We start from the raw sequence: 24,564 nt of genomic DNA, 5'->3' as shown, positions 1-24,564 counted from the left end.
CTTTGACCAACGGACTTTCTGCGAACCAAGAAACAGGAAACTTGGATGGAACCACGCTGATGTGAAAAATATTCCGTTAATGCATAAAAACATCCAAATATGCAACTCATAGCCCTACCATGCAACATACATGTAATAGTAATAATAATAGTCAGTTCTTGTATAGCGCATAACACATTATGAATAACGTCTCTATGCACTTCCAAATGACTTGGAAATTATTACCCCGGCTGTAGCTCTTGAAAGCAAAACTACGCTATGGCTGGGATTTGAACCCATGACCCTCTGTTTCAAAGTCCGAAGACTAATCCACTGGGCCACAACGCTCCACTTTCCTTTCCTTTCGCTCCAGTACTTTCCTTTTCTGCCTGAAACACAAAACACAAACCAAAACTACAACTAAAATGCAAGCAAAGACTCATACTGACGTAAAATAATACTTTCGGCAAAATCATACCAATCGCACAAATACAACCTGAATAGTGCTGGATGAATTAAATCGTTCAAAATATGGATATTTTGGCAGCTGAAAGGTTGAAAATCTCAGTGAATAATGTTTGTCAAGAAACATGTCGGGTATCGCAAACCCTTCATTTTTTTTTCCATAGGAAAAAATTGGGGGGTTTTCAATGAAAAGTAAGAATGAATGACAATTATCTCTCCAAAGATACCATGCACACATATGCCATTGCTGTACCCTGTATATGTATGCAACAGTGGTACTCTGCACATGTGTTCACCAGCAGTAACCTACACAAATGCCATAGTAGTACTCTACATAGGAGTACCACAGGGATACCTATGTACCACAGTCATACTCAATAGATGTCTGCCACAATGGTACTCTGAATAAGTGTACCACTGGGGTACTTAGGTACAACAGTGATATTCCCTTAATGTCTGCCATAGTATTAATAATAATAATAATAATAATAATAGCTGGATTTATAGAGCGCTTTTTGCCTGAGAATACAAAGCGCTGCTATTATTACCCAGAATACAGTAGTACTCTAAACAGGTGTACCACAGGGATACACTACACACATGTACCACAATCATACTCTACAGATATCTGCCATAGTGGTACTCTGAATAGGTATGCCTCAGTGGAAATCTGTGAATACTTGGTACAATTATTCTTGGTTTATTTCCAATTCGTCTATTGTCAATTCGTCCAATTGCCAACTCGTCTACTATCATTTGGTCTACCATCAGTTCGTCCTCTCACCACATGGTCTACTTTCATTTAGTTTAATGCCATTCCGTCTAGTAACAAGTTGGTCCAATAGCCATTTAGTTCATATACCATTTGGTCTAATTGGACTAAGTGTTAAATTGTTCAAAATGAATGAAAACAAAAGTGATGAGTGGACCAAATGGTTGTTAGATGAAATGGTCATAGACAAAATGGCATTAGACTAAATGAAAGTAGACCATGTGGCGAGTGGACGAGTTGGAAGTGGACGAATTGGCAATTTACCATATTCTTCAGAATAGATGTGCCTCAATGGTATTTTGAAGATATACAACAAATGAATTATGCGCCTGGGTGTCACAGTGGTACTTGTAAAGTTTTGTCATAGTACTTTCCTACAAGTCTTCCAAATTGGTACTCTGTACACGTGTAGCATGATGACAATCTGTTCAGGCATAACACAGAGGAAATTTGCAGAATGGGGCACAGTTACAGTGGTACACTGCGCAAGTGTGCCACAGTAGTACTTCGTGGCATGATTACAAAAGTTAGAATCCATTTTCAGGCTCATGATAGTAGTATCAAACCTTTTTCTCTTGCTTAAAGATCTACAATTCAATATGTTTTTAAACTTATAAATCCATATGGGTCATTTATTTGCAACTGAAGAATGACTTTTAATCACAACCAAATCATATTACAACACATAGACACAATCAACAGAAAAGCTTTTTAGCTACAGAAAATTAACAATATATATATAAAACGAAGTGTAACAGTTACTTCATATGCTATACAAACACAATTTATTTCATTTGTATGTATTAGACAATTGCTGGAATAACACAACCCTCTCACCTAGCATAATTATTATCCAAAAAATTATATTCATTAGATTCTCCTATGCACTTATGCAACAAGTTCCTTAAATCATTTGAAAATGTAATTCACATCGTCATCATTATCATTTTTAGCCCAAATTGGCAGACATTTCTTTACCTCATGCTTCACCTGCCATTTTAACAGAGGAAAAATTCTAAGTCGACATTTAGAAGACAAATGAAAAGTTTGCAAAATAAAGCAAACGCCTTTGCAAAAATCTCTATTACTAAATATAATTGAATGATTTTGTTTTACTCTTGTTCTGACATTTTTGATGATTTTACTGATGCAAGATTTTTATATCCTATGAATTGTGTGGCTCAGAGATGCTATCTTTGAAATTAGTTGCATTCTAAAGCACGGCCAATGGTGTGCGTCAAGGCAAGCCGCTGGCACCTGTCTTGTTTTTAAAGTTGCCCGTTCTGGGCGAAAAGTTTGAAAAAAAATAGACCTCATACAAATTTTGTAATAATCTCATAGCGGCCCTCTCAGTGGATATAGGTATACAAGCAAATGGTGTTGTCAGAGATGCACCTGCTGCAGATCACCAATGCATGATAGGCCACAGCTCCAGTCTCTGAGATGGCAGCACGATGATGTCAATGCATGAAGTCCTTGGGTGCCACACCATCCTTCTTACAAAATATTCGTTACCACACAGTCTTTTACCTCATCATCTTTCTTGATGCTTGTAGTGGGAAGCATAATTCAGATTGCCTCCCCAGTACCATCACATTTATGGCCCGTATTCTGAAGTCGGGTTTAACTTAGACCATAGTCTAACTCTGTGCTAAAATTATGGGGAGCCAAAAATTCAAAAATTCTGTTTGTTGCATATTTTTTTTGGTTTACTATTTTGTTTCTTTTTGCTTTCATGAGGTAAAATACTTCAGTTATCATTCCAAGACAATTATGAACAGTTTGGGTGTCATATGAGTTAATAAAATGGATGTGTACTGTTAGGGATTTGTGTCCAAATTGGCTCTCCATAGTTAAACCAGAACTTCAAACCAGGGTTTAATTTAAACCTGAGTTCAGAATACGGGCTTATATGTTTTGAGTTTACAAAATTAATAATTCACATTATTGATAGCTTAACACAATGCAAGATTCATCCTAGAACCGACTTCAAAGGCCGGGAAAAATCGGTTGAACCCATGGTTTATGCAGATTTCCTGTATACATTACGCTTGATTTACCATGTACAGTGGAAAATGCCCAATGCAGATGCCCGCTTCTGCCACAGTGCGCCAAGTTGACGCCTGTTGCCGTGGTTGAGCCTGCTATTTTATCAATGAGTCGACTGTTTTGAAATAATGAATCCACTTTGTGAATTCTGGCCATAAAGTTTATGCTGAGCTGATGTAAAAATCAGTCTTACACCAACACCACAAGGTCAACACTGAACTAGGAATGCCTAGCACACAATCTTAAGGGATGGGAATGGAATCGTTCATTAGATTTTACAAATAAGAGCTTCCTTCTTAAACCCACTATTCAAGCAAAGTTTCCACACACTGCAGAGTCTGGGTTTAACTTGAAGGCAGTGCTGGCTGACGTCTCCTTTTCCAACCACTTGGAGATTATTAAATATTCTGGTAAAATCTGTGTGATTCACCTAATGTTATCCTTGAAAAAAAAAAAAGCTTTGAAAATAGTCGATGAACAATCAATGCAACAAAAAGCAACTCTGATACCCATAATGCACGAGAATGGCAAGATAATTCTTGAGCTTTCTTTTTGCAAAGTACCATAATAAAAAAGACAGACATAAGACCCTTTTGCATTGCATGGTTGCATGAGAGGCGAAGGAGTAACATATCAGGAGAGAGAGAGAGAGCGAGTGAAGTCCCTGTTTGTTCCGTCATTATGAGTGCAGTGTTGCAGCAGTGAGTCTATTGGTCTTTGCTCCCGCAGAGGAAACACCACCGTCATTTGGTCTTCGCCGTCGACTTGGTGGCCGAACTCGACGGCGAGGGGGACTTTGCCACCATTTTTTTGTCCTTGACTGCACCCACATGTGGGTTGTTGGGCACCCCTTTCCCGCTGCTTGGTCTCTTTCCGTTGTGACTTAACGAGCTCGACGACGACGACGTGGTCGAGTTGGCTTCGAGGTTCTTTTTCGTGATGGTGTTGCTGCCGTTGGTGAGCGAGTCTTTCCTCTCGTTTGTTCTCTTCTTCTCCTCCTCCAGGGCCTGGGCCATTTCTGAGTAGTACTTGAGTGCCGTCCTGACGGGCTCGATGATGTGTTCCTGGGAATGTGGGGAGGAAGATGCAAGAATTTTAGTGAGGGCAAAACTGGTTTCATTTTAAACTAAATTTGATCAAAATGCTGGTAGGAATTTTGGGTATTCTCGAGACCACCATACCCCTTGCTCTCTATCGATATCTTTCTTTTTCTCTCTTTTTCTCTGTCCATCTGTCTTTGTCTCTCTCTCTCTCACACCCACACACCCTCTCTGTCTTAACCCACCCTATGTGCACAACAGTGTTATTTGCAAGCTTGTTTATATTTAAGTTTTATTTTATTTTGCTGGGGAAAAGAGACAGGCCCGTATTCTGAACTCCGATTTAAATTATACCCTGGTTCGAAGTTGTGGTTTAACTATGGAGAGCCAATTAGAGCACAAATCCCCAACAGTACACATTCAATTTAACAACTCATATGACACCCAAATTGTTCATAATTGTCTGGGAATGATAACTGAAGTATTTTTCTTCATTATGAAAGCAAAAGGAAACAAGATAGTAAACATAAGAAATATACAATATAAACAGAATTTTTGAATGTTTAGCTCCCCATAATTTTAGCAAAGAGTTAGACCGTGGTCTGAGTTAAAACTGACTTCAGAATACGGGCCACAGTGTCTACTCAGAAGGAGGGGGTGTGGTCTGTAGTAGACTTTTGTACAATGCCTACCCAAATTGTTTTAATCAAGCATAAGGGATATTTCTCATTATTTTAGTTGGCATAAGCATAGGGCCAAATTATTGCATTCTGGTTAGGAAAGAAAAAAAAAGAACAGTGTTGCTACTTCAAGACTTGGCATGGGTCCCGTTTCATTAAGACGTGTTGCAATATCAAATGAACAATGTCAATAACAAAGTAACCATCAGCCAATCAGATTGAAGGATTTCAGTAGCTTTCAACTGTTATTGCAAAGTTGTTCTATAATAAGTTTCATGAAACCACCCCTGATATTACTAGGTGGCAGAGGGGCCCTATTAAAGTGCTTAAGATTCCACTTACATCAAGTTTAGGGAATAGTACTCCCAGAGCCTCAAAGAGGGGTAATAGTACAAATCTGATGAATCCCGTCTGTGAGGTGTGCTTGGTGACCTTCTCCCGGTCCATGAACGGGGCGACCGGTAACCCTTCCAATTTTTCCATGTCACTCTGAAGTCAAAACAAAAGCATAACGCTTTGTATTAGCTCTACATGTACACATTAATATCCAACTCATAAGGTACCTTGTCAAAAGTCTGTCTGAGCCTTGTCTTTAAGCAGGGATCCCACTGTTAAAGAATTATACAGTGCATCCCACACAAAAAATGCTTATGACATTTTATTTCATAAAATAAAAATAAATTTCATTTAATAAGCATCATTATATTGCTGTGCAAGAAATTTGAAAAAAGTGATTAGTTTCCCTCCGTAGCTTACAACTTTGACCGATAAGCTTTAAAATCTCAGGTGATTTCTGTCTAACCACAGGTTTGCAGTTTTGGTTGGAGAAAACATTAACTGGAATAGAATAAAATATGTGGCCAGCCAAGCCAAAACCTACAAGTCAACAGGGAAGGTCCTCTGTAGAAAGCCCAAATAGCAATTTGGTTTTCACCAAGTAAAGATGAGAAAATTATCTTATCTGAAAGAGTAATTCTTCTTCTACATACTGTCAAAATTTGAAGCCGTTGTTCAATAAAAGATGGGATACAAGAATTCCTTGACACCATTTTTTCCGAACTGCTTGGAAGTTTCACCAAGATTGTGCAGCGTGTACATTTCTTGCTTGAGTGAATCCCAAACTTCAAGTCTTGTTTTCTCATTATTCTTTGAAGCTCTCAGTAAGTGTCTTCTACATTCAGTCAAGTGCTTGACTGAGTGGTTTATTGTTGATAGAATTTGACAAGCTATCATTTTTAATCTTACGATGTGCTGTTTCAAGTTCAATAAAAATCTCGTTTCATTTTGAGCGACCTCTTATCGTTTTTTGGGTTGGGCAGGTTACATATATTCTTAGATCCTGAATGAAAGTAAAACAAACCCTTAGCTTTTTGAATGGTTTACATACCTGGTTAAAGAATTCTTGGAGCAAACAGTCTATCCAAGGTTCAGCTACATCCATGGGCCTCGCCTCGTTGGAGATGTCCGCTACCTTGATGCAAATTTTGGTCAGCTGGAATTTAAGGTCAAAGGTCAAAGTTCACAGGTTATGAAATGCATGTTATAGTATCTGTAACTCATACTGACAACATAAAAGGCTAATGGGGTGTTGCAAGAAAATTGCTATTGATCGCAAGTCATTTTTAGGTTGTAAAATCAATTGAAAAATGCATTTCATTGCTGATTTGCAATTGATTGATGGTCCGCTTCTTGTATCAACTAGTACAAATTGATTCGCTCAAGTTAAAATTGATCAACCGCAAGTTTGCATCTGAAATTTGCAATTGACGACAGATATTTTCTTAAAGGGCAATTTCATAAAACATGTACGTCAGACCCCCTATACGGTATGTGGGACCTTCATGAAATTTTCTGTCTCTGATTTCTTGTTCTTTTAACAGTCTGTAATGTTCTCAAAGTTTATGAAGTGAAGTGAAGTAAAACTTGAGAAAAATGGGAGCCCGACGTACAAAAAGGTTGATCATCTTATGGAATTGCCCTAATACATCCCATAAGTCCATCTAAATAAAAGTTTATTTGAATTACAAAGAAAAAAAAGTACAATCCTAAAACTAGCATCATAATTTGATGGAAAAAAAGTTCAAAGTACAGTACTTCAAACAGGGTTAAAACAGGGTTAAGTTTGGCATAATTTTACCTGATTTGTAAAATTAAGCAAAACTTCGTTTGTCATAATTTTTTTATCTTACATCTGATTTTCAGAAAGCTTTCAGTGTCATGTTTATTTGATTTTTCTTTCTTAAACTAAAATAAACTTATTGTCGGAGTGAGCTGACATCTGTAAGCTTTATATAACATTATATAACTTGTTATTACCACCTCTTGTTCATCGTTTCAATTTCGTTAAAAAGCAAATCCTAAAAAAGCTGTATTTTAGACCTTTTTTTTATTAAGTACCCATTCACTTTTTTGGCGCACTAGTTGGAAAGTATCAGTTGTTAATTTAAAGAAAATTATGTGAACAAATTTTCTGCAATGAAAAGAATAGCATCTAAACTGGCCGTGACAAAAGAAAACTGTGAATGTAATCAATTTTGTTGAATATGTAAGCAAAGATAGAATTCATTGAAAAAATGGCCTTTGCATTCCGTTCACATCTGGACTAAGTAATACAAAAAACAAATAAAAAAAACAGTCTCTTTATATAAGTTTTCAATTTCGGGCTGACCATTCATCCTAAACATGTGATCAATCAATATAGCGGTTACTAGAGGTTGAATATCACAGCCTAGCAGTGGTCAGCCTACCGTTGCCTGGCAACCGTTTACACAGGGCAAACAATCAAATTCAATTAGGAGACTAGAGAGCCATCTGCCTCATTGCGACAAGGCTCCATTGAAACAGTTTGACCATTATAAACGATCAAATGGGCGATTCCGTACGTGTCGTACAGGACATTTTGACAACAATTTCTAGTTTCCTAGCCGAATGCTTGAGCAAAAACACATTCTTTATTGTCAATGATAAAGCTATAGTGGGTAGTCATGTGAAAAACTAATAACCAACAAAAAAAATGATTACGGGCAAATTATAGGTGAAAATGCTGTGTGTCGTACGGGACTCAGAAATGTTCCGTACGACACGCAACATTTTAACCTCCAATTCACCTATGGACGACATATTCTTCTTGGATGTCAGTTTTTTGCATGTCTACCCAGTAGTACTTTAATACTACCACAAAACAAATTGAAGTTTTCATTTGTTTGGACAGCAGGTTGAAAAATATTGCGAAAATGGCTGATTTTTCTAGCATGGAATTGCCCAAATATGATATGAACTACAGTACCTCATAATATAGTTCAAAAGAAAAAATAAAAATACAACAAAAGATTGTAAATACAGAGTTGCCGACAATAATAATACAGGTAGGCCTATGTCATCTTTATATGTTGTGCAAAGTTTTGTGGCAATCGCATGATCCACGGGCGAGATCTTGGGGGGATCTAAAGAGGCTCCCCCCATGAATTTAAGCTCTCAAAACAGCCCAGGGAAGATAGTGTTAAACTATAATTGCAAATTTGTTATTATAACAATATCATGAAATGAAATCCATATTTTCTTGTTGCTTTGAAATTGAAATCTAAATAAGAAATACTCTGAAAATTTGTTTTGCCCAGTTGACTGTGGGATCAGCAGCCACTATGCAGCGCCAGTTCAATGTAGCTCTAACCCTCGAGTCGTTGAATGCCAAACAGGGTAGCAGCAACTCCCATCTTTTAACGTCTTTTGGTCTGACTCAGTCGGGGTTCGAACTGCTGACCTCCCAGTTGTGAGACGGACGCTCTACCAACTGAGCCAACAAACCGGTAAATCCTTAATAAAAATCGGCCCAAGGTTAGCAGCATAATCATTTACTCAATAGCAACGTCACTTACTAGATCCTTGTGCACTTTATTGCTGAAATCAAAGGTTGATATGATGTCTTTGAAGCCGTTGAGAATCTCGTTGTGCTTGGCCATGTCCGTTGCTAGGATACATCGGATGATCCCTTCCCTTACTTGCTTGAAGAGCTCTGGACTAAGGTTCTTGAAGATGTTGCAGTGGGGCTAAAAGGACAAATATTTTACATAGGTTAAGTCTTAAGTACCTGATTTATGCATCGATCAAGTATTTGTTACTAATCTACCTTAATACGCATGAATGTCGTCACACTGCCATCTTAGAGGCTGAAGCCATTGCCTTGCATGCATTGGTAATATGCAGCTGGTGCATCTCTGACGACTCTGTTTACATGTATTCCTATATCCTCTGAGGGAGGGCGCTATGAAATTATGATGTCATACCCATAAGGTATATTGGGAGCCCAACCAACAAGCTCATTGGCCACAGAAAAATGTCAAAAGTGAGGGGCCGAGGGCACCATATAGAAAATCCAATTTAGATGGTAGTTTTTTTATGTTTGTGAACATGTTACCGAAAATGAGTGGTTTTAACTTGTTATTGATAATAAACCCGGTCTCATTTTCTCTAGGATTTTGAAAGCTACAGAGCAACTTTGCCCTCAGCCAATGAAATGCAATGATTTCAGTAGCTTATAAACGGTGGTTTTAACTTGTTATTGATAATAAACACTGTAAAAGAGGAACCCGGTCTCACCTTCTCTAGGACTCTGAAAGCTTCTGAGCAACTTTGCCCTCAGCCAATGAAATGCAATGATATCAGTAGCTTATAACATTATTTTGTGACTTGTTATTGATAATAAACATTGTGAAAGGGGGTCCCGGTCTCACCTTCTCTAGAAGTTTGAAAGCTACTGAGCAATGATGGTTTTCCAACGGTGAGATGTCGTTGTACCTCAGGGCCAGCTCCGTCCTTGCGTTCACCTGAAGGAGAAAGACAGATATAGAGATAGAGGAAAATAGAGATAGGGGGAAAAAGAAAAATATTACTTTCCATGTCAGTCCTCATTTCTACAGAATTGCAAATCGTAAAAGCTGAAGAGTAGAAGTAGAAGTAGGTAGTAGTCGGAGTAATAATATCATCATCATCATCATCATCATTAGCATAGGCGGCGGAATCGGGGAGGGGGGCGGGGGTCCTGTCCCCTCCCCTAATATTTTTGTAGATAACTTTTTTTTTTTGCTTGCCAATTTTGTTTCCTGCGTTCCCCCCCCCCTAAATTCAGGTGGTCCCCCTAAAATATTGGTTGATAACCTTTTAACTTTTTTTTTTTTTGCTTGTCCAATTTTTTACATGTGTCCATCCCAAAATTTCAAGTGAAAAAAAAAATACCACATTGAGAAAAAAAATTATGTCAAAATGAGCATGAGCTCATCATACACCTACCCCACCCCCATCAAGATATACCAGCTCTGTTTCTGCATATTCAGTACTTACATGTATACAGTCTTGTCACAATGCCCACATAATTTGTGTATAATAGCATGGACCTGCTAATATACTCATAGGCGTACTTGGGTTGTTGAATAAATAAAACTAAAAGGGACAACTGATCAAGCTATTAAGCTAATGAGCTTATATATGCCTGAAGGATCAATATAATCACTTTTTCATGGGCTTCCCGAGCGCTACTTTGATCCCCACATCAGATTGGCAACTAACACAACATGGTCCGCAAACTACTGTATTGCCAAAGGGTAACTAATCCACACAACCATGGATTCGATTTTGACGAGAATGATTCAAAATTAATCAATATAATGCAAGCATAATCCATTAAGGGTAAGCGAAAATATTCTCTACTTGTTTTCCCCAGCGGAATTACTTTTAACAAAATTACAGGTCCGCCATTCATTCTGTGTTATTTACATAGGATTCTACCCGGCTGATGCTAATAATTGCAATGACTACTAAACTCAGCCATTCTTAATAGGCTTCGAACTGGAACACAAACAATCACAGAAAATGGGTTAAATGATATGACATGGGAACACACTTCTAGTATTATAAATCATGCAGGCATTCTCCATGTATTTCTGTGTTGTTTAATAGATCACATCAGGGCCCCGTCTTACAAAGAGTTACGATTGATCCAATCGATCTTAGTTCTATGGAAATCCATCAGTGTCAAAAAATTTTCTGCATTAAATTTTCAAAATGTCCTTTGTAAACAAAGGCGAACACACCAAATTGTCAAGAAAACAATGAATTTATGTATTTTTTTACGTCATATCTAGAAAACATTTTGAACATTCATGCATTTTAGATGTTGACATTGCTGGCCCTCCATAGTTGTGATTGATCGGATCAATCGCAACTCTTTGTAAAGACGGGCCCCAGTTCTGCACTTTTATTATTGTTACTTTATTGATGGCATGTATAGTGGTTTGCAGAATTGAAATAAACTTGAACTTGAACTAGCTTTCCATGCTTATTTAATAATTTCAACCACCTTACTACAGAAAACAATATTCCCATAAGCAACGGTAAGACAATTTGCTGTCTTCACTAGAAGGTTTTATATAATATAATTTAACCTGGGCCCCATATCATAAAAAGTTGCTATGGAAGCAACTCTTGCTGGAATGTCAACTACCATGACAACAGTGAAAATTCTGCTACCTGATTGGCCCTTCAATTATAATTGACATTCCAGTAAGGGCTGGTATCATAGCAACTTTTATGAAATGGGGTCCTGCTATGTATTATATCAATTACTCACATGTATGTCATGTAATAAGGGCTATATGAAATATGATGATTATTATTGACCATTATCATTTGTTATCATCATCATCATCATCGCCGTCATCATCATCATCATCACCACCACCACCACCACTATCATCATCAGCATCATCATCACCACCACCACCATCATTATAATCATCATTGTTTTTTTTTTTTAATTGAATGTTGCTGATTGGTTAAAAGTGAGTCATGTGATAAATTGCCAGGACAGTCAAAGAGAGAATGACACAGAGAGACTTGGAGAGGGGTAAGGGGGTGTGTCCAAAGGGGGGGGGGGGGGTCTCACCTAAATCATTAAAAAGTGTTACAGAATGAAACAGAGAGAGGAAAGAAGAGGGGTATGGGGGTGTGTCCACCGGACGGCTTACCTCATAGGTGTTGTTATAATCTTGATGATTCAAGAGAGAGCTTCAGGAAAGGGTAAGGTGGTGTGCCCACTTAAGGCTAACAAGATCATTAAAGATTCTCAGACAGAAAAAGGAAATGGAGGATGGAAGGGGGTACATCCAAAAGACTGCTTTATACCTGATAAGCATTGTGATAGCCTGGATGATCTGAGAGAGACAGATACTACAATGAGATTTGGGGGGAGGGTAAGGGGGCGTTTCCAAAAGAGGGCTAATCTAAATCATTAAATAGTGATAGACTGAAAGAGAGAGAGGGAGAGGGGTACGGGGAGGGGGGGGGGTGTCCAATACTACCGCTTACCTGATAGGCGTTGTTATAACCTGGATGATCCAGATCATGACATATCGCTGATGTGATCATCACCAGACATTCCTGATGGCCTATTAGCTTAGGAAGGTCTACTCTCCATATGATTCCATACATCTAAATACAAACAATCAAACAAACACTTTAAAGAAATGCTAGTTGTGGTGACGATTTCAAAATGAGTTTGTATAGATTCCAATAAAGTGACCATCCAGGTGTCTATATGTATGATTAAAAATTATATGCAAACAAATTCTGAAAGTAAATGTGTGATTCCTGAGACATTAGAAAAACAAGCATCAATTTCGAGCACTGTATGTTGGGCCTTGTTCCACACAATAAAAATAAACCGTCCTACATGTGCTCATCTGTGTGATCACTTTTTCAGCTTGGATTTCATGATTTCCTGAAGTTCGATTAACCCATTGGCTACTGGAACCTGGTGATCATTGTACAAAGAGCACGGAACTAACAGATTTCAGTAGTCAGCGAGTTAATGTAACTACCAGATCTTAATTTATAATGACATAGTGACTATCACGTTTGGTTTCACAGACTTTCTCATGAAATTGGTGTGAACTGCAACTCCTTTCATTCATCTTTCAAGTGGAAAAAACAGCTTGAATTGGTAAATATTATTTAAACTAGATAAACCTTTAAAATGACCATACGTATGTCTACACTAAATATGATATAAACAACAAGGTTTCAATTAATAATAATAATAGGCATTTGTATAGCCATCTATCTAGAAACATCTACTCCGAGGCGCATTGTTATTATTATTATTACCCCGGCTTTAGCTCGAGCTGCCTTTCAGCGCTCGTGCATTCAAGGAATTAATCCTGCTGGGTACCCATTCACCTCACCTGGGTCGAGTGCAGCACAGTGTGGATATATTTCTTGCAGAAGGAAAACATGCCATGGCTAGGATTCGAACCCACGACCCTCTGTTTGGAAGGTGAGAGTCAGAACCACTAGACCACTAGAATTATCGAGACAGAAGTATGATCTGGTTTGAACAATCTTGATCTGGGAAGCCTTTCATCAACATTTGTCTTCTGACAATTTCCTTGTTTTCGATAAACTTAAAAACAGAGACGTCTGACTGATACTACGGACACCCTCGGATGACACAGACTTTGTCAACAACTCCTTCCAGGAAACACTAAACTAGATTACAAACATGTACATGTGCAAACCAGACCGTACTGGTTTGGGATGGTTTTTGTTCTGTTTGTTGTAGATATGTCAAGAACAAATAAGATACAGCATATAAAATAGCAGATGACTGGCGGGAACACACTTGAAGCATTTAATTTGAATTGTACAGCAAACGCCAACAAATATATTGTTGAAAATAGGAGCTTGTGTTTGTTCAAGTGTTGATTGACTGTATGCTTTTTGTTTTAACTTCTCACTTTCAATCATGAGTTATGATCATGAAGTAAGTGATCGAATGCTTCAAAAAGCATTCAAATCATAAAGTAAATCATAAAAATTTATATGCTCATCCCTGCTCCATACAGTTACTATTAAAGCAACTTTACTATCTAATGGTAACTACCATGGTAGCATGTTCAACAGCCAATTAGAATCAATGATTTCGTGGAAGTTACCACTGGATGGCAAAAATACCATAATAACATTATTTTTTAATCGAGTCTTAGTCCGTATATTTCTTGAAAGGCTAGGTTTGTGAAGAGGTATGATGACATGTACTAAACATGTATTCATATATTCTCTGTATATAAAATCATTGTAAATACCGGTATTTCATTTTGTTATACTCTCATACCAAGAGAAGGGGTCACTAGAGTTAATAAATTCTATCTTATATTATCTTGACATTCAAACCTTTCAAATTAAAATCTGTCGAGAAAATGTTTGAATTTGTTTTTCCTTTCAATTTATTTATTTATTCATTTGTTCATTCATTTATTTATTCATTTATTCATTCATTCATTCATTTATTTATTTGTTTATTTGTTTATTTGTAGTTTTATTTATACAAGGTGGCATTGTCAGTTTCAAAACTGCTTTCCACAACGGCCCTGTCAAAACATACAATTTGTTATAATTAAATCAGTAATAGCGGTCACAAAAGGAAAATGTAAAATATTTTTGAAAGTTTACCATTTGTGAAACACAGAAGCAATGCTTGAAGTTGTGGAATGGTACATTGTTGTAATGCCTGAAGACCTCAAAGAGAAAATTCTGAAGAATGGGCATCTGAAGAATTTAAAAAAAAATGCATAATAGGAAAACATTAAAATCAAAACATATTATCCAAACAAGAGCTTGAAATAGTCAAGTTAATGATTTGTTTGTCCAAGGTCAGCAATATAGGAAGGTTACGTGGAATTTTGCACAAACAAAACAGGAATTTGTTTTAAATATGAAACATTCTATGATGAAAGGCAGTATATTTATTTTCATTGGGTGCCCAATGTAACTAAGTTATCAGCATGTTTTTTCCATGTGATATAAAACCTATTCCAAAGGCATGGACTGGGCTGAAATTTTCAGGATATAATCTCTCTCTGTAGCCTATTAATATTAAATCCCTAAATTTCTAAGTCAAAGATTCATTTTAAAATAAAATGAAATATTGCCTCAACAGGGGGCCAGATATTTTTGCTTTGAATATTTAAATGTTTACAGAGAATCAGGGGTTGAAAAAAGAACTAGTGAGGGGGCTAGATATTTTTGCTTTGAATATTTAAATGTTTACAGAGAATCAGGGGTTGAAAAAAGAACTAGTGAGGGGGCTAGATATTTTTGCTTTGAATATTTAAATGTTTACAGAGAATTGGGGTTGAAAAAAGAACTAGTGAGGGGGCTAGATATTTTTGCTTTGAATATTTAAATGTTTACAGAGAATCAGGGGTTGAAAAAAGACCTAGTGAGGGGGCTAGATATTTTTGCTTTGAATATTTAAATGTTTACAGAGAATCAGGGGTTGAAAAAAGACGTAGTGAGGGGGCTAGATATTTTTGCTTTGAATATTTAAATGTTTACAGAGAATTGGGGTTGAAAAAAGAACTAGTGAGGGGGCTAGATATTTTTGCTTTGAATATTTAAATGTTTACAGAGAATCAGGGGTTGAAAAAAGAACTAGTGAGGGGGCTAGATATTTTTGCTTTGAATATTTAAATGTTTACAGAGAATTGGGGTTGAAAAAAGAACTAGTGAGGGGGCTAGATATTTTTGCTTTGAATATTTAAATGTTTACAGAGAATCAGGGGTTGAAAAAAGACCTAGTGAGGGGGCTAGATATTTTTGCTTTGAATATTTAAATGTTTACAGAGAATTGGGGTTGAAAAAAGACCTAGTGAGGGGGCTAGATATTTTTGCTTTGAATATTTAAATGTTTACAGAGAATCAGGGGTTGAAAAAAGACGTAGTGAGGGGGCTAGATATTTTTGCTTTGAATATTTAAATGTTTACAGAGAATCGGGGTTGAAAAAAGAACTAGTGAGGGGGCTAGATATTTTTGCTTTGAATATTTAAATGTTTACAGAGAATCAGGGGTTGAAAAAAGACGTAGTGAGGGGGCTAGATATTTTTGCTTTGAATATTTAAATGTTTACAGAGAATTGGGGTTGAAAAAAGACCTAGTGAGGGGGCTAGATATTTTTGCTTTGAATATTTAAATGTTTACAGAGAATCAGGGGTTGAAAAAAGACGTAGTGAGGGGGCTAGATATTTTTGCTTTGAATATTTAAATGTTTACAGAGAATTGGGGTTGAAAAAAGAACTAGTGAGGGGGCTAGATATTTTTGCTTTGAATATTTAAATGTTTACAGAGAATCAGGGGTTGAAAAAAGACCTAGTGAGGGGGCTAGATATTTTTGCTTTGAATATTTAAATGTTTACAGAGAATTGGGGTTGAAAAAAGACCTAGTGAGGGGGCCAGATATTTTTGCTTTGAATATTTAAATGTTTACAGAGAATTGGGGTTGAAAAAAGACCTAGTGAGGGGGCTAGATATTTTTGCTTTGAATATTTAAATGTTTACAGAGAATCAGGGGTTGAAAAAAGACGTAGTGAGGGGGCTAGATATTTTTGCTTTGAATATTTAAATGTTTACAGAGAATCAGGGGTTGAAAAAAGACCTAGTGAGGGGGCTAGATATTTTTGCTTTGAATATTTAAATGTTTACAGAGAATCAGGGGTTGAAAAAAGACGTAGTGAGGGGGCTAGATATTTTTGCTTTGAATATTTAAATGTTTACAGAGAATTGGGGTTGAAAAAAGACCTAGTGAGGGGGCTAGATATTTTTGCTTTGAATATTTAAATGTTTACAGAGAATCAGGGGTTGAAAAAAGACGTAGTGAGGGGGCTAGATATTTTTGCTTTGAATATTTAAATGTTTACAGAGAATTGGGGTTGAAGAAAAGATCTAGTGAGGGGGCTAGATATTTTTGCTTTGAATATTTAAATGTTTACAGAGAATCAGGGGTTGAAAAAAGAACTAGTGAGGGGGCTAGATATTTTTGCTTTGAATATTTAAATGTTTACAGAGAATCAGGGGTTGAAAAAAGACCTAGTGAGGGGGCTAGATATTTTTGCTTTGAATATTTAAATGTTTACAGAGAATTGGGGTTGAAAAAAGACCTAGTGAGGGGGCTAGATATTTTTGCTTTGAATATTTAAATGTTTACAGAGAATCAGGGGTTGAAAAAAGACGTAGTGAGGGGGCTAGATATTTTTGCTTTGAATATTTAAATGTTTACAGAGAATTGGGGTTGAAGAAAAGATCTAGTGAGGGGGCTAGATATTTTTGCTTTGAATATTTAAATGTTTACAGAGAATCAGGGGTTGAAAAAAGAACTAGTGAGGGGGCTAGATATTTTTGCTTTGAATATTTAAATGTTTACAGAGAATTGGGGTTGAAAAAAGAACTAGTGAGGGGGCTAGATATTTTTGCTTTGAATATTTAAATGTTTACAGAGAATCAGGGGTTGAAAAAAGAACTAGTGAGGGGGCTAGATATTTTTGCTTTGAATATTTAAATGTTTACAGAGAATTGGGGTTGAAAAAAGATCTAGTGAGGGGGCTAGATATTTTTGCTTTGAATATTTAAATGTTTACAGAGAATCGGGGGTTGAAAAAAGACCTAGTGAGGGGGCTAGATATTTTTGCTTTGAATATTTAAATGTTTACAGAGAATTGGGGTTGAAAAAAGACCTAGTGAGGGGGCTAGATATTTTTGCTTTGAATATTTAAATGTCTACAGAGAATTGGGGTTGAAAAAAGACCTAGTGAGGGGGCTAGATATTTTTGCTTTGAATATTTAAATGTCTACAGAGAATTGGGGTTGAAAAAAGACCTAGTGAGGGGGCTAGATATTTTTGCTTTGAATATTTAAATGTCTACAGAGAATTGGGGTTGAAAAAAGACCTAGTGAGGGGGCTAGATATTTTTGCTTTGAATATTTAAATGTCTACAGAGAATCGGGGGTTGAAAAAAGACCTAGTGAGGGGGCTAGATATTTTTGCTTTGAATATTTAAATGTCTACAGAGAATTGGGGTTGAAAAAAGACCTAGTGAGGGGGCTAGATATTTTTGCTTTGAATATTTAAATGTCTACAGAGAATCGGGGGTTGAAAAAAGAACTAGTGAGGGGGCTAGATATTTTTGCTTTGAATATTTAAATGTTTACAGAGAATTGGGGTTGAAAAAAGACCTAGTGAGGGGGCTAGATATTTTTGCTTTGAATATTTAAATGTCTACAGAGAATTGGGGGTTGAAAAAAGACCTAGTGAGGGGGCTAGATATTTTTGCTTTGAATATTTAAATGTTTACAGAGAATTGGGGTTGAAAAAAGACCTAGTGAGGGGGCTAGATATTTTTGCTTTGAATATTTAAATGTCTACAGAGAATTGGGGTTGAAAAAAGACCTAGTGAGGGGGCTAGATATTTTTGCTTTGAATATTTAAATGTCTACAGAGAATCGGGGGTTGAAAAAAGACCTAGTGAGGGGGCTAGATATTTTTGCTTTGAATATTTAAATGTTTACAGAGAATTGGGGTTGAAAAAAGACCTAGTGAGGGGGCTAGATATTTTTGCTTTGAATATTTAAATGTCTACAGAGAATTGGGGTTGAAAAAAGATCTAGTGAGGGGGCTAGATATTTTTGCTTTGAATATTTAAATGTCTACAGAGAATTGGGGTTGAAAAAAGACCTAGTGAGGGGGCTAGATATTTTTGCTTTGAATATTTAAATGTCTACAGAGAATTGGGGTTGAAAAAAGAACTAGTGAGGGGGCTAGATATTTTTGCTTTGAATATTTAAATGTTTACAGAGAATCAGGGGTTGAAAAAAGACCTAGTGAGGGGGCTAGATATTTTTGCTTTGAATATTTAAATGTCTACAGAGAATCGGGGTTGAAAAAAGATCTAGTGAGGGGGCTAGATATTTTTGCTTTGAATATTTAAATGTCTACAGAGAATCGGGGGTTGAAAAAAAAGATAAAACGGATAAGAGTTTTTAAAATTGGAATGTTGAATGATTACTTTAAGTATAATTCACACAATTGACCCTTTATCAAAACTAAAGTCAGGCTTTGCCAGTCATACCTCTATATTAAACTTTGAGATAAAGTCTGAGTCTATGTACATCTGTCATGTGGAGCTTTACACATAGTTTTATTATAAAACATTTTTTTTTTAAAGTCATACCTCTACATATAGTCTGACAGTCATATCTCTATATTAAACATTGCGATGAAGTCCAAGTCTATGTACATCTGTCATGTGGAGCTTTGCACATAGTTTTATTATGAAACATTCTAGTCTGAAGTCATACCTCTATATTAAACTTTGCGATGAAGTCCAAGTCTATGTACATCTGTTGAAGTAGCAGCATCATCTCTGCGTCCTCCCATTGCCAGTTGTCAAACGTCGGCTGTCTCAGGTACTCCCGGATATCGTCAGTCAGCTGCAAGTGCCTGCTAAAGATTTGGAAAAAGAAAACACAACTCTTCCAATCAGATAAGCCTTCAGATCTATGTATTTTGTTTGTGAATACAATAAAGAAAATTACCTGGCTGAAATTTGAAAGAAGAAAAGTGATCACTGAAGTGCCTGGGAAAAATTTTTTAAATGAAAACACAACTCTTCCAATCAGATAAGCCTTCAGATCTTTGTATCGTGTAACTTGTGAATTAAAATTGTTGAATTTAAAGGGAGAAAAGTGCCATACTGAAATTTGAAAGAAGGAAGAAACTTAAAGTGCCCACTGAAATTAGATAAAAAGGCAGAAAAGTGCTCATTGAAAATTTTAAAGAAGAAAATGGTCCACTGAAATTTAAAAGAAGAAAAGTGCTCATTGAGTGCCTGCTAAAGATTTGGAAAAGAAAACACATCTCTTCCACTCAGATAAGCCTTCGGATCTTGGTGTTGTGTAACTTGTGAATTACAATTGTTGAAATCAAAGGGAGAAAAGTGCCATGCTGAAATTTGAAAGAGGGAAGAAAGGAAAAGTGCCTATAGAAATTAGAAAAGAAACCTTGCAATCGACCAAGTTTTCATATCTTTGTATTACGTATGTGAACAAAAAGGAGAAAAGGCTCCCCAAAATTCAAAGAAAACAGAAAAAAATCCCAATAATATGATTTTTCTGATCTATGAATTGAGGTTGCCAACAACTGGGGGAAAAGTGTCTTGAATTTTTAAAGAAACTTTCCCTGTCAAATGAGTTTTTAAATCTATATGTATTGTGTTTTCATCTTAAAACAAGAAAGGAAAGGGCCCACCAAAATTTGAAGGAAAAAAAGATCTTCAAAGTCAGATGAGTTCTTTGATCCATGCATTGTGTTTGCAAACCAAAGAAAGGAAATTCCAAGATAAAATTTGGACAACAAGAAAACTCTCCCAGTCAGGCAAGTTTACTGATTATATGTTACTGCACACACTTCAAATAAAAACTAGTGTAGCTGGAAAAACAATTCTCTCTTTGTTCTGATCTGCTTGAATATCAGAAAAGGCTTTAAAACAAAAACAGTGTCGAATTTGTAACCTAATTTTTTTTTCTGCTTCACTTGAATACCAAAGCGTGCTTCAACACAGAAGCAGCGTCATATTTGTAAAGCTTTCTTAATTTGGCAAGCGTGAAATTGTTTCTCTTGCCTGTGACAACTTGCTCGCTTTTCCCCAGTTAGAGGAAAGGCATCGGTAGCTTTTGGAATATTACTACAACCTTGAACGATAAAGCAATAGTCTTTCACTCCAGTGAGCTATTCTACCGTTTGATTGCAACTACGTATCCATGACTGACTCAATTACCCACAATACCTTGTCAAGCAAGGATATTTGACAATTCGACGTTGAATCCTGCTTCCTGCTCTTATCTTCTGAGTCCATCATTCATTTTTCTCTCTTTTTGTTGATTTTCTTTTGGGAAGCATTGTAGATGTTCTCGCTTTTTTCAACAATAGTGCATTGAGAATTCTAAAACAAATTTAATAAAATGGTTCAGCTTTCAAAAATCCCATTATGCATGCTCGCTCTCTCTCTCTCTTTCTCAGTGCACTTGTTGGTTAACAACATTTCACTGCTAAGATGCAATAAAAAAGTTCAGTACATAACAGGTTTTTGAATCTTAGTACATTTAAGGAATGAAGTGGAATTACTAAAAATTTGTTAAAATTTTATTTATGGAATGACTGGCAATGACATAAAAGGGAGAATTTACACAAAACTACTTCCCACTAAAGTGTGTTCTCACTTGGTTTGTATAAAATCATTTTAAAAAGGTTAAATGCATATTGTATAGTTATGTCCCTTTACACTATACTTGTTGTTTTGAGGTGCAACTGAAGATTTGAGATCTATTAATTTTCTGTTCATAAATTGTCATGTCAGTGCAAGAATGCCCTTAACACCACACTTTCAAAACGCTCCTAGCAGCAAGTGTAAGTGCATTGCATAAGGGCGTTTTTGCATCGATTCGGTGCGTGAAAATGTTTTGCTAAGGGATTCTTACACCGACGTGACAAAATACAATCAAAGTAACAGTACAGAGTTAAATTATCACAAAGAGTTAAATATCAATAATAATAATAACAATAATACATAAAAAAAATAGAAGGATAAATAGTAACTAGTCAGGAGCTGAGGTTTACAAAAGTGATTTTGGCAAATAAGTACATGGAAAATAATGGAGGGGGTTGCCAAGAAAAAGCAATGATTGTATTAGAGGCAAGCAAGCCCCTATGACTTAGTTTCAATATTTTTGGGTGATATATTAATACACTACTTTCTCAATCTTTAAACTTCTGAAATACACATATACCTGGTGCTACTGATTAACTTCTACGGCAGGTGTACAGTGTTATATTGGTAATAAATATGATTGGTAATTATAAGGTTATAGTTACACTGCTATAGGATTAATAAGTATTATATATTCAGTGTTATAAGGGTGTTATACAGGTGATTTGATATTATGGTGATAATGAATGCATTTTTAATGGTGTTAAGGTAGAATGTATAAGGGTGTAATAAATGAGGTGCTAAAGATTTATGTCATGCATATGGTGTTAATGGATGCGTTGTCTTAAAGGGATGGTCGGGGCTGAAAATATTTATATCTTATTAAAAAGAGTAAAATTCAGAGCAAAAAATGCTGAAAATTTCATCAAAATCGGATAACAATTATAACGAAGTTATTGAATTTGAAAGTTTATGAATATTTTATGAAAACAGTTATAGCACATTGTCATGAATAATCATTAGGTGGGCTGATTTCACATCCCCACTTGCTTTTTTCTTATGTTATTCCATGAAATCATGTTTCATACATGTGTAAATGATGTGTCTCTGTAATGATGAAATAAGTTGCGGCAATAAATAACTAATGCACTTAATCAGATGTCAATCCAATTGTTTTAGTTCTTGGTAGAAAAATTTTGAATAAACCTAATTTCATATAATGAAATACAAAAGAACAAGTGGGGATATGACATCATCAGCAAACCACATGAATATTCATGACGACATGCCTAAAACTGTTTCACCGGAATAATGCAAATCTTTAAAATTCAATAACTTTGTTGTTTGTTATCCGATTTTGATCATATTTTCAGCATTTTGCTCTGTGAATTTTATTCTATTTATTGAGATAGAAATATCTCCAGCCTGGACCATCCCTTTAATGGTGAAAGAAATGCGGTGCTGTGGTACAAGAAATGCCACTCACGAGATTTTGCTGAATTTTTCCCAGACTCTCCTCTGCTCTTCTTGCGTCTTCCTGAGTTTTTGTTTGTAGAAAGGCAAATGGTTGGTAGAGCTGGCGACGAACTCCTTGGTGAGACCGAGCCAGCTCAAATGCTCCACGCTCTGTGAAAATCAACCAAATTAAAGCCCTGAATAATACTGGATCATGCCAAAAAATTCAATAAACAAGTAAGAGGCCGTTCTCATTACGCTTTCTAAAACTAGTTTACTGGAAAGCGATTCAGGAAACCACTTTGGAAGATCGCTTTGCTAGCGTTCCCACTTGATCCCACAAAAGTGGTTTTCAAAATCACTTCACGTAAAGCGCTCTTGTTGCTGTGGAAACGCTCTCAGTGGGGTGACACGTTTTGCGCGAAATTCGAAACCGCAGCATAGGCATTCTACACCTGTTGTGTGGAGTAGCGCACTCAAAATGTGCGAAGATCGCTTCCCGAAGAACAGTTGTGTCCTCACTTACGCTAAAACCAGTTTAACGAAGCAAAGCGATCTTGAAAACTACATCGCGAGGTGGTTTTCCAAACTGGTTTGGAAGATTGCTTCCAAGACCGCTTCGACCGTTCTCACTACGCGTTAAACTAGTTTCCACTAAACTAGTTTTAGGAATGTAGTGAGAACAGCACCTAATATGCATTATCTGTTTACCTTAAAATATGTCATCATTGTAGAGAGTATACAGTCGATGTTCATTGTTGGTGCAAGTACGCCCTTAGCAAAACATTTTTTTTTGCGCACCGCATCGATGCAGAAACGCCTGTACGCGATGCACAGTGCGTGCTGGTAAAGGCCACCGCACACCTTACGACCCGACTGGTCTGAAGGGAAATGTGATGTCACAGTTCTCTTCTGACCACCTTGCGATTCATTCCCCCTTACTCAGTCGCAGACCAGTCGTAAACCAGTCGGGTTGTAAGGTGCACGGTGGCCTTAAGGGAATTTTTGCATGCATGCGATGCACGAAAGTGTGGTATTAAGGGCTTTCTTGCACCGACATGACAATATATTATTTAAATTGCACCCTGGGTAGGGATCAAGGGTCTATATAAGGATATTTTAGGTCTTGAGAAGGCTGTGGCATACAGGCTTTGAAGTGCAGATTTTTATGAAATAATGATAATAAATATAGGCATTTGTATAGCGCCATCTATCTATAAACAATCTATTCCGAGGCGCATTGTTATTATTAGTAGTAGTAGTACCCTGGCTTTAACTCGAGCTGCCTTTCAGCGCTCGTGCATTCAAGGAATTAATCCTGCCGGGTACCCATTCACCTCACCTGGGTCGAGTGTAGCACAGTGTGGATAAATTTCTTGCTGAAGGAAAACACGCCATGGCTAGGATTCAAACCCACGACCCTCTGTGTAAAAGGCAAGAGTCAGAACCACGAGACCACGACACGCCCACAATCAGGGGGAGGGGTGTTTCATGATGCACCTTCTAAGTGGTTTTTCCATTGACTGTCTTGTCCTGAGCCAATCACATGCAAGGATTTCACAATTATTCATGATAGCCAGTGAACATCACAAACTATTTGTTTCATGAAAATACTCCCCATACACAGCATTGTAAAATAACCAAAATATACCTGGGGCCCATCTTACAAAGAGTTGCGATTGATCGCAACATTGGAAAGCCAGCAAAGTCAACATATAAAATGCATGTTTGTTCAAAAAAAATTATAGATATGAATGTATATCCACAAATTCATTGATTTCTTGACAATATGGTGTGTTCTACTTTGTATACAAAGGACATTTTACAAATTTCCTGTATAAAAAATTATGACACTTATTGATTTCCATAGAGTTACTATCGATTGGATCAATTGTAACTCTTTGTAAGACAGGGCCATGGAAAAATCCTTTTTTTTTTTCATTATTATGGGTTATAATCTTTTCTCCAAACAATATCTAAATATTACTGTTGTAAAAATACTGCAATCAACAGCACTGACAAGACAATGTAAAAAAAA

General features: G+C 36.5%; 1 protein-coding gene across 1 annotated transcript in view; it reads right to left on the bottom strand.

Annotated features, from left to right (window-relative positions):
* Positions 1-1,129: 1,129 nt before the first annotated feature.
* Positions 1,130-24,564, bottom strand: part of LOC129275739 (high affinity cGMP-specific 3',5'-cyclic phosphodiesterase 9A-like) — a 37,711-nt gene continuing 14,276 nt past the window's right edge. The window contains exons 5-13 of the mRNA XM_064109145.1: positions 22,558-22,697; positions 19,165-19,309; positions 14,487-14,582; positions 12,345-12,467; positions 9,716-9,808; positions 8,861-9,031; positions 6,373-6,477; positions 5,328-5,474; positions 1,130-4,329 (exon numbers count right to left, since the gene is read on the bottom strand). Of these exons, the coding sequence (XP_063965215.1) occupies positions 4,009-4,329; positions 5,328-5,474; positions 6,373-6,477; positions 8,861-9,031; positions 9,716-9,808; positions 12,345-12,467; positions 14,487-14,582; positions 19,165-19,309; positions 22,558-22,697 (1,341 nt within the window). The 3' untranslated portion in view covers positions 1,130-4,008. The remainder of the gene's footprint in view (positions 4,330-5,327; positions 5,475-6,372; positions 6,478-8,860; positions 9,032-9,715; positions 9,809-12,344; positions 12,468-14,486; positions 14,583-19,164; positions 19,310-22,557; positions 22,698-24,564) is intronic.

This window comes from Lytechinus pictus, chromosome 14 (genome assembly GCF_037042905.1).
Source record: "Lytechinus pictus isolate F3 Inbred chromosome 14, Lp3.0, whole genome shotgun sequence".
Lineage (NCBI taxonomy): Eukaryota > Metazoa > Echinodermata > Echinoidea > Temnopleuroida > Toxopneustidae > Lytechinus > Lytechinus pictus.
Note: the sequence above shows the minus strand (reverse complement) of the source record. Positions and strands in the feature narration are given on the sequence as shown.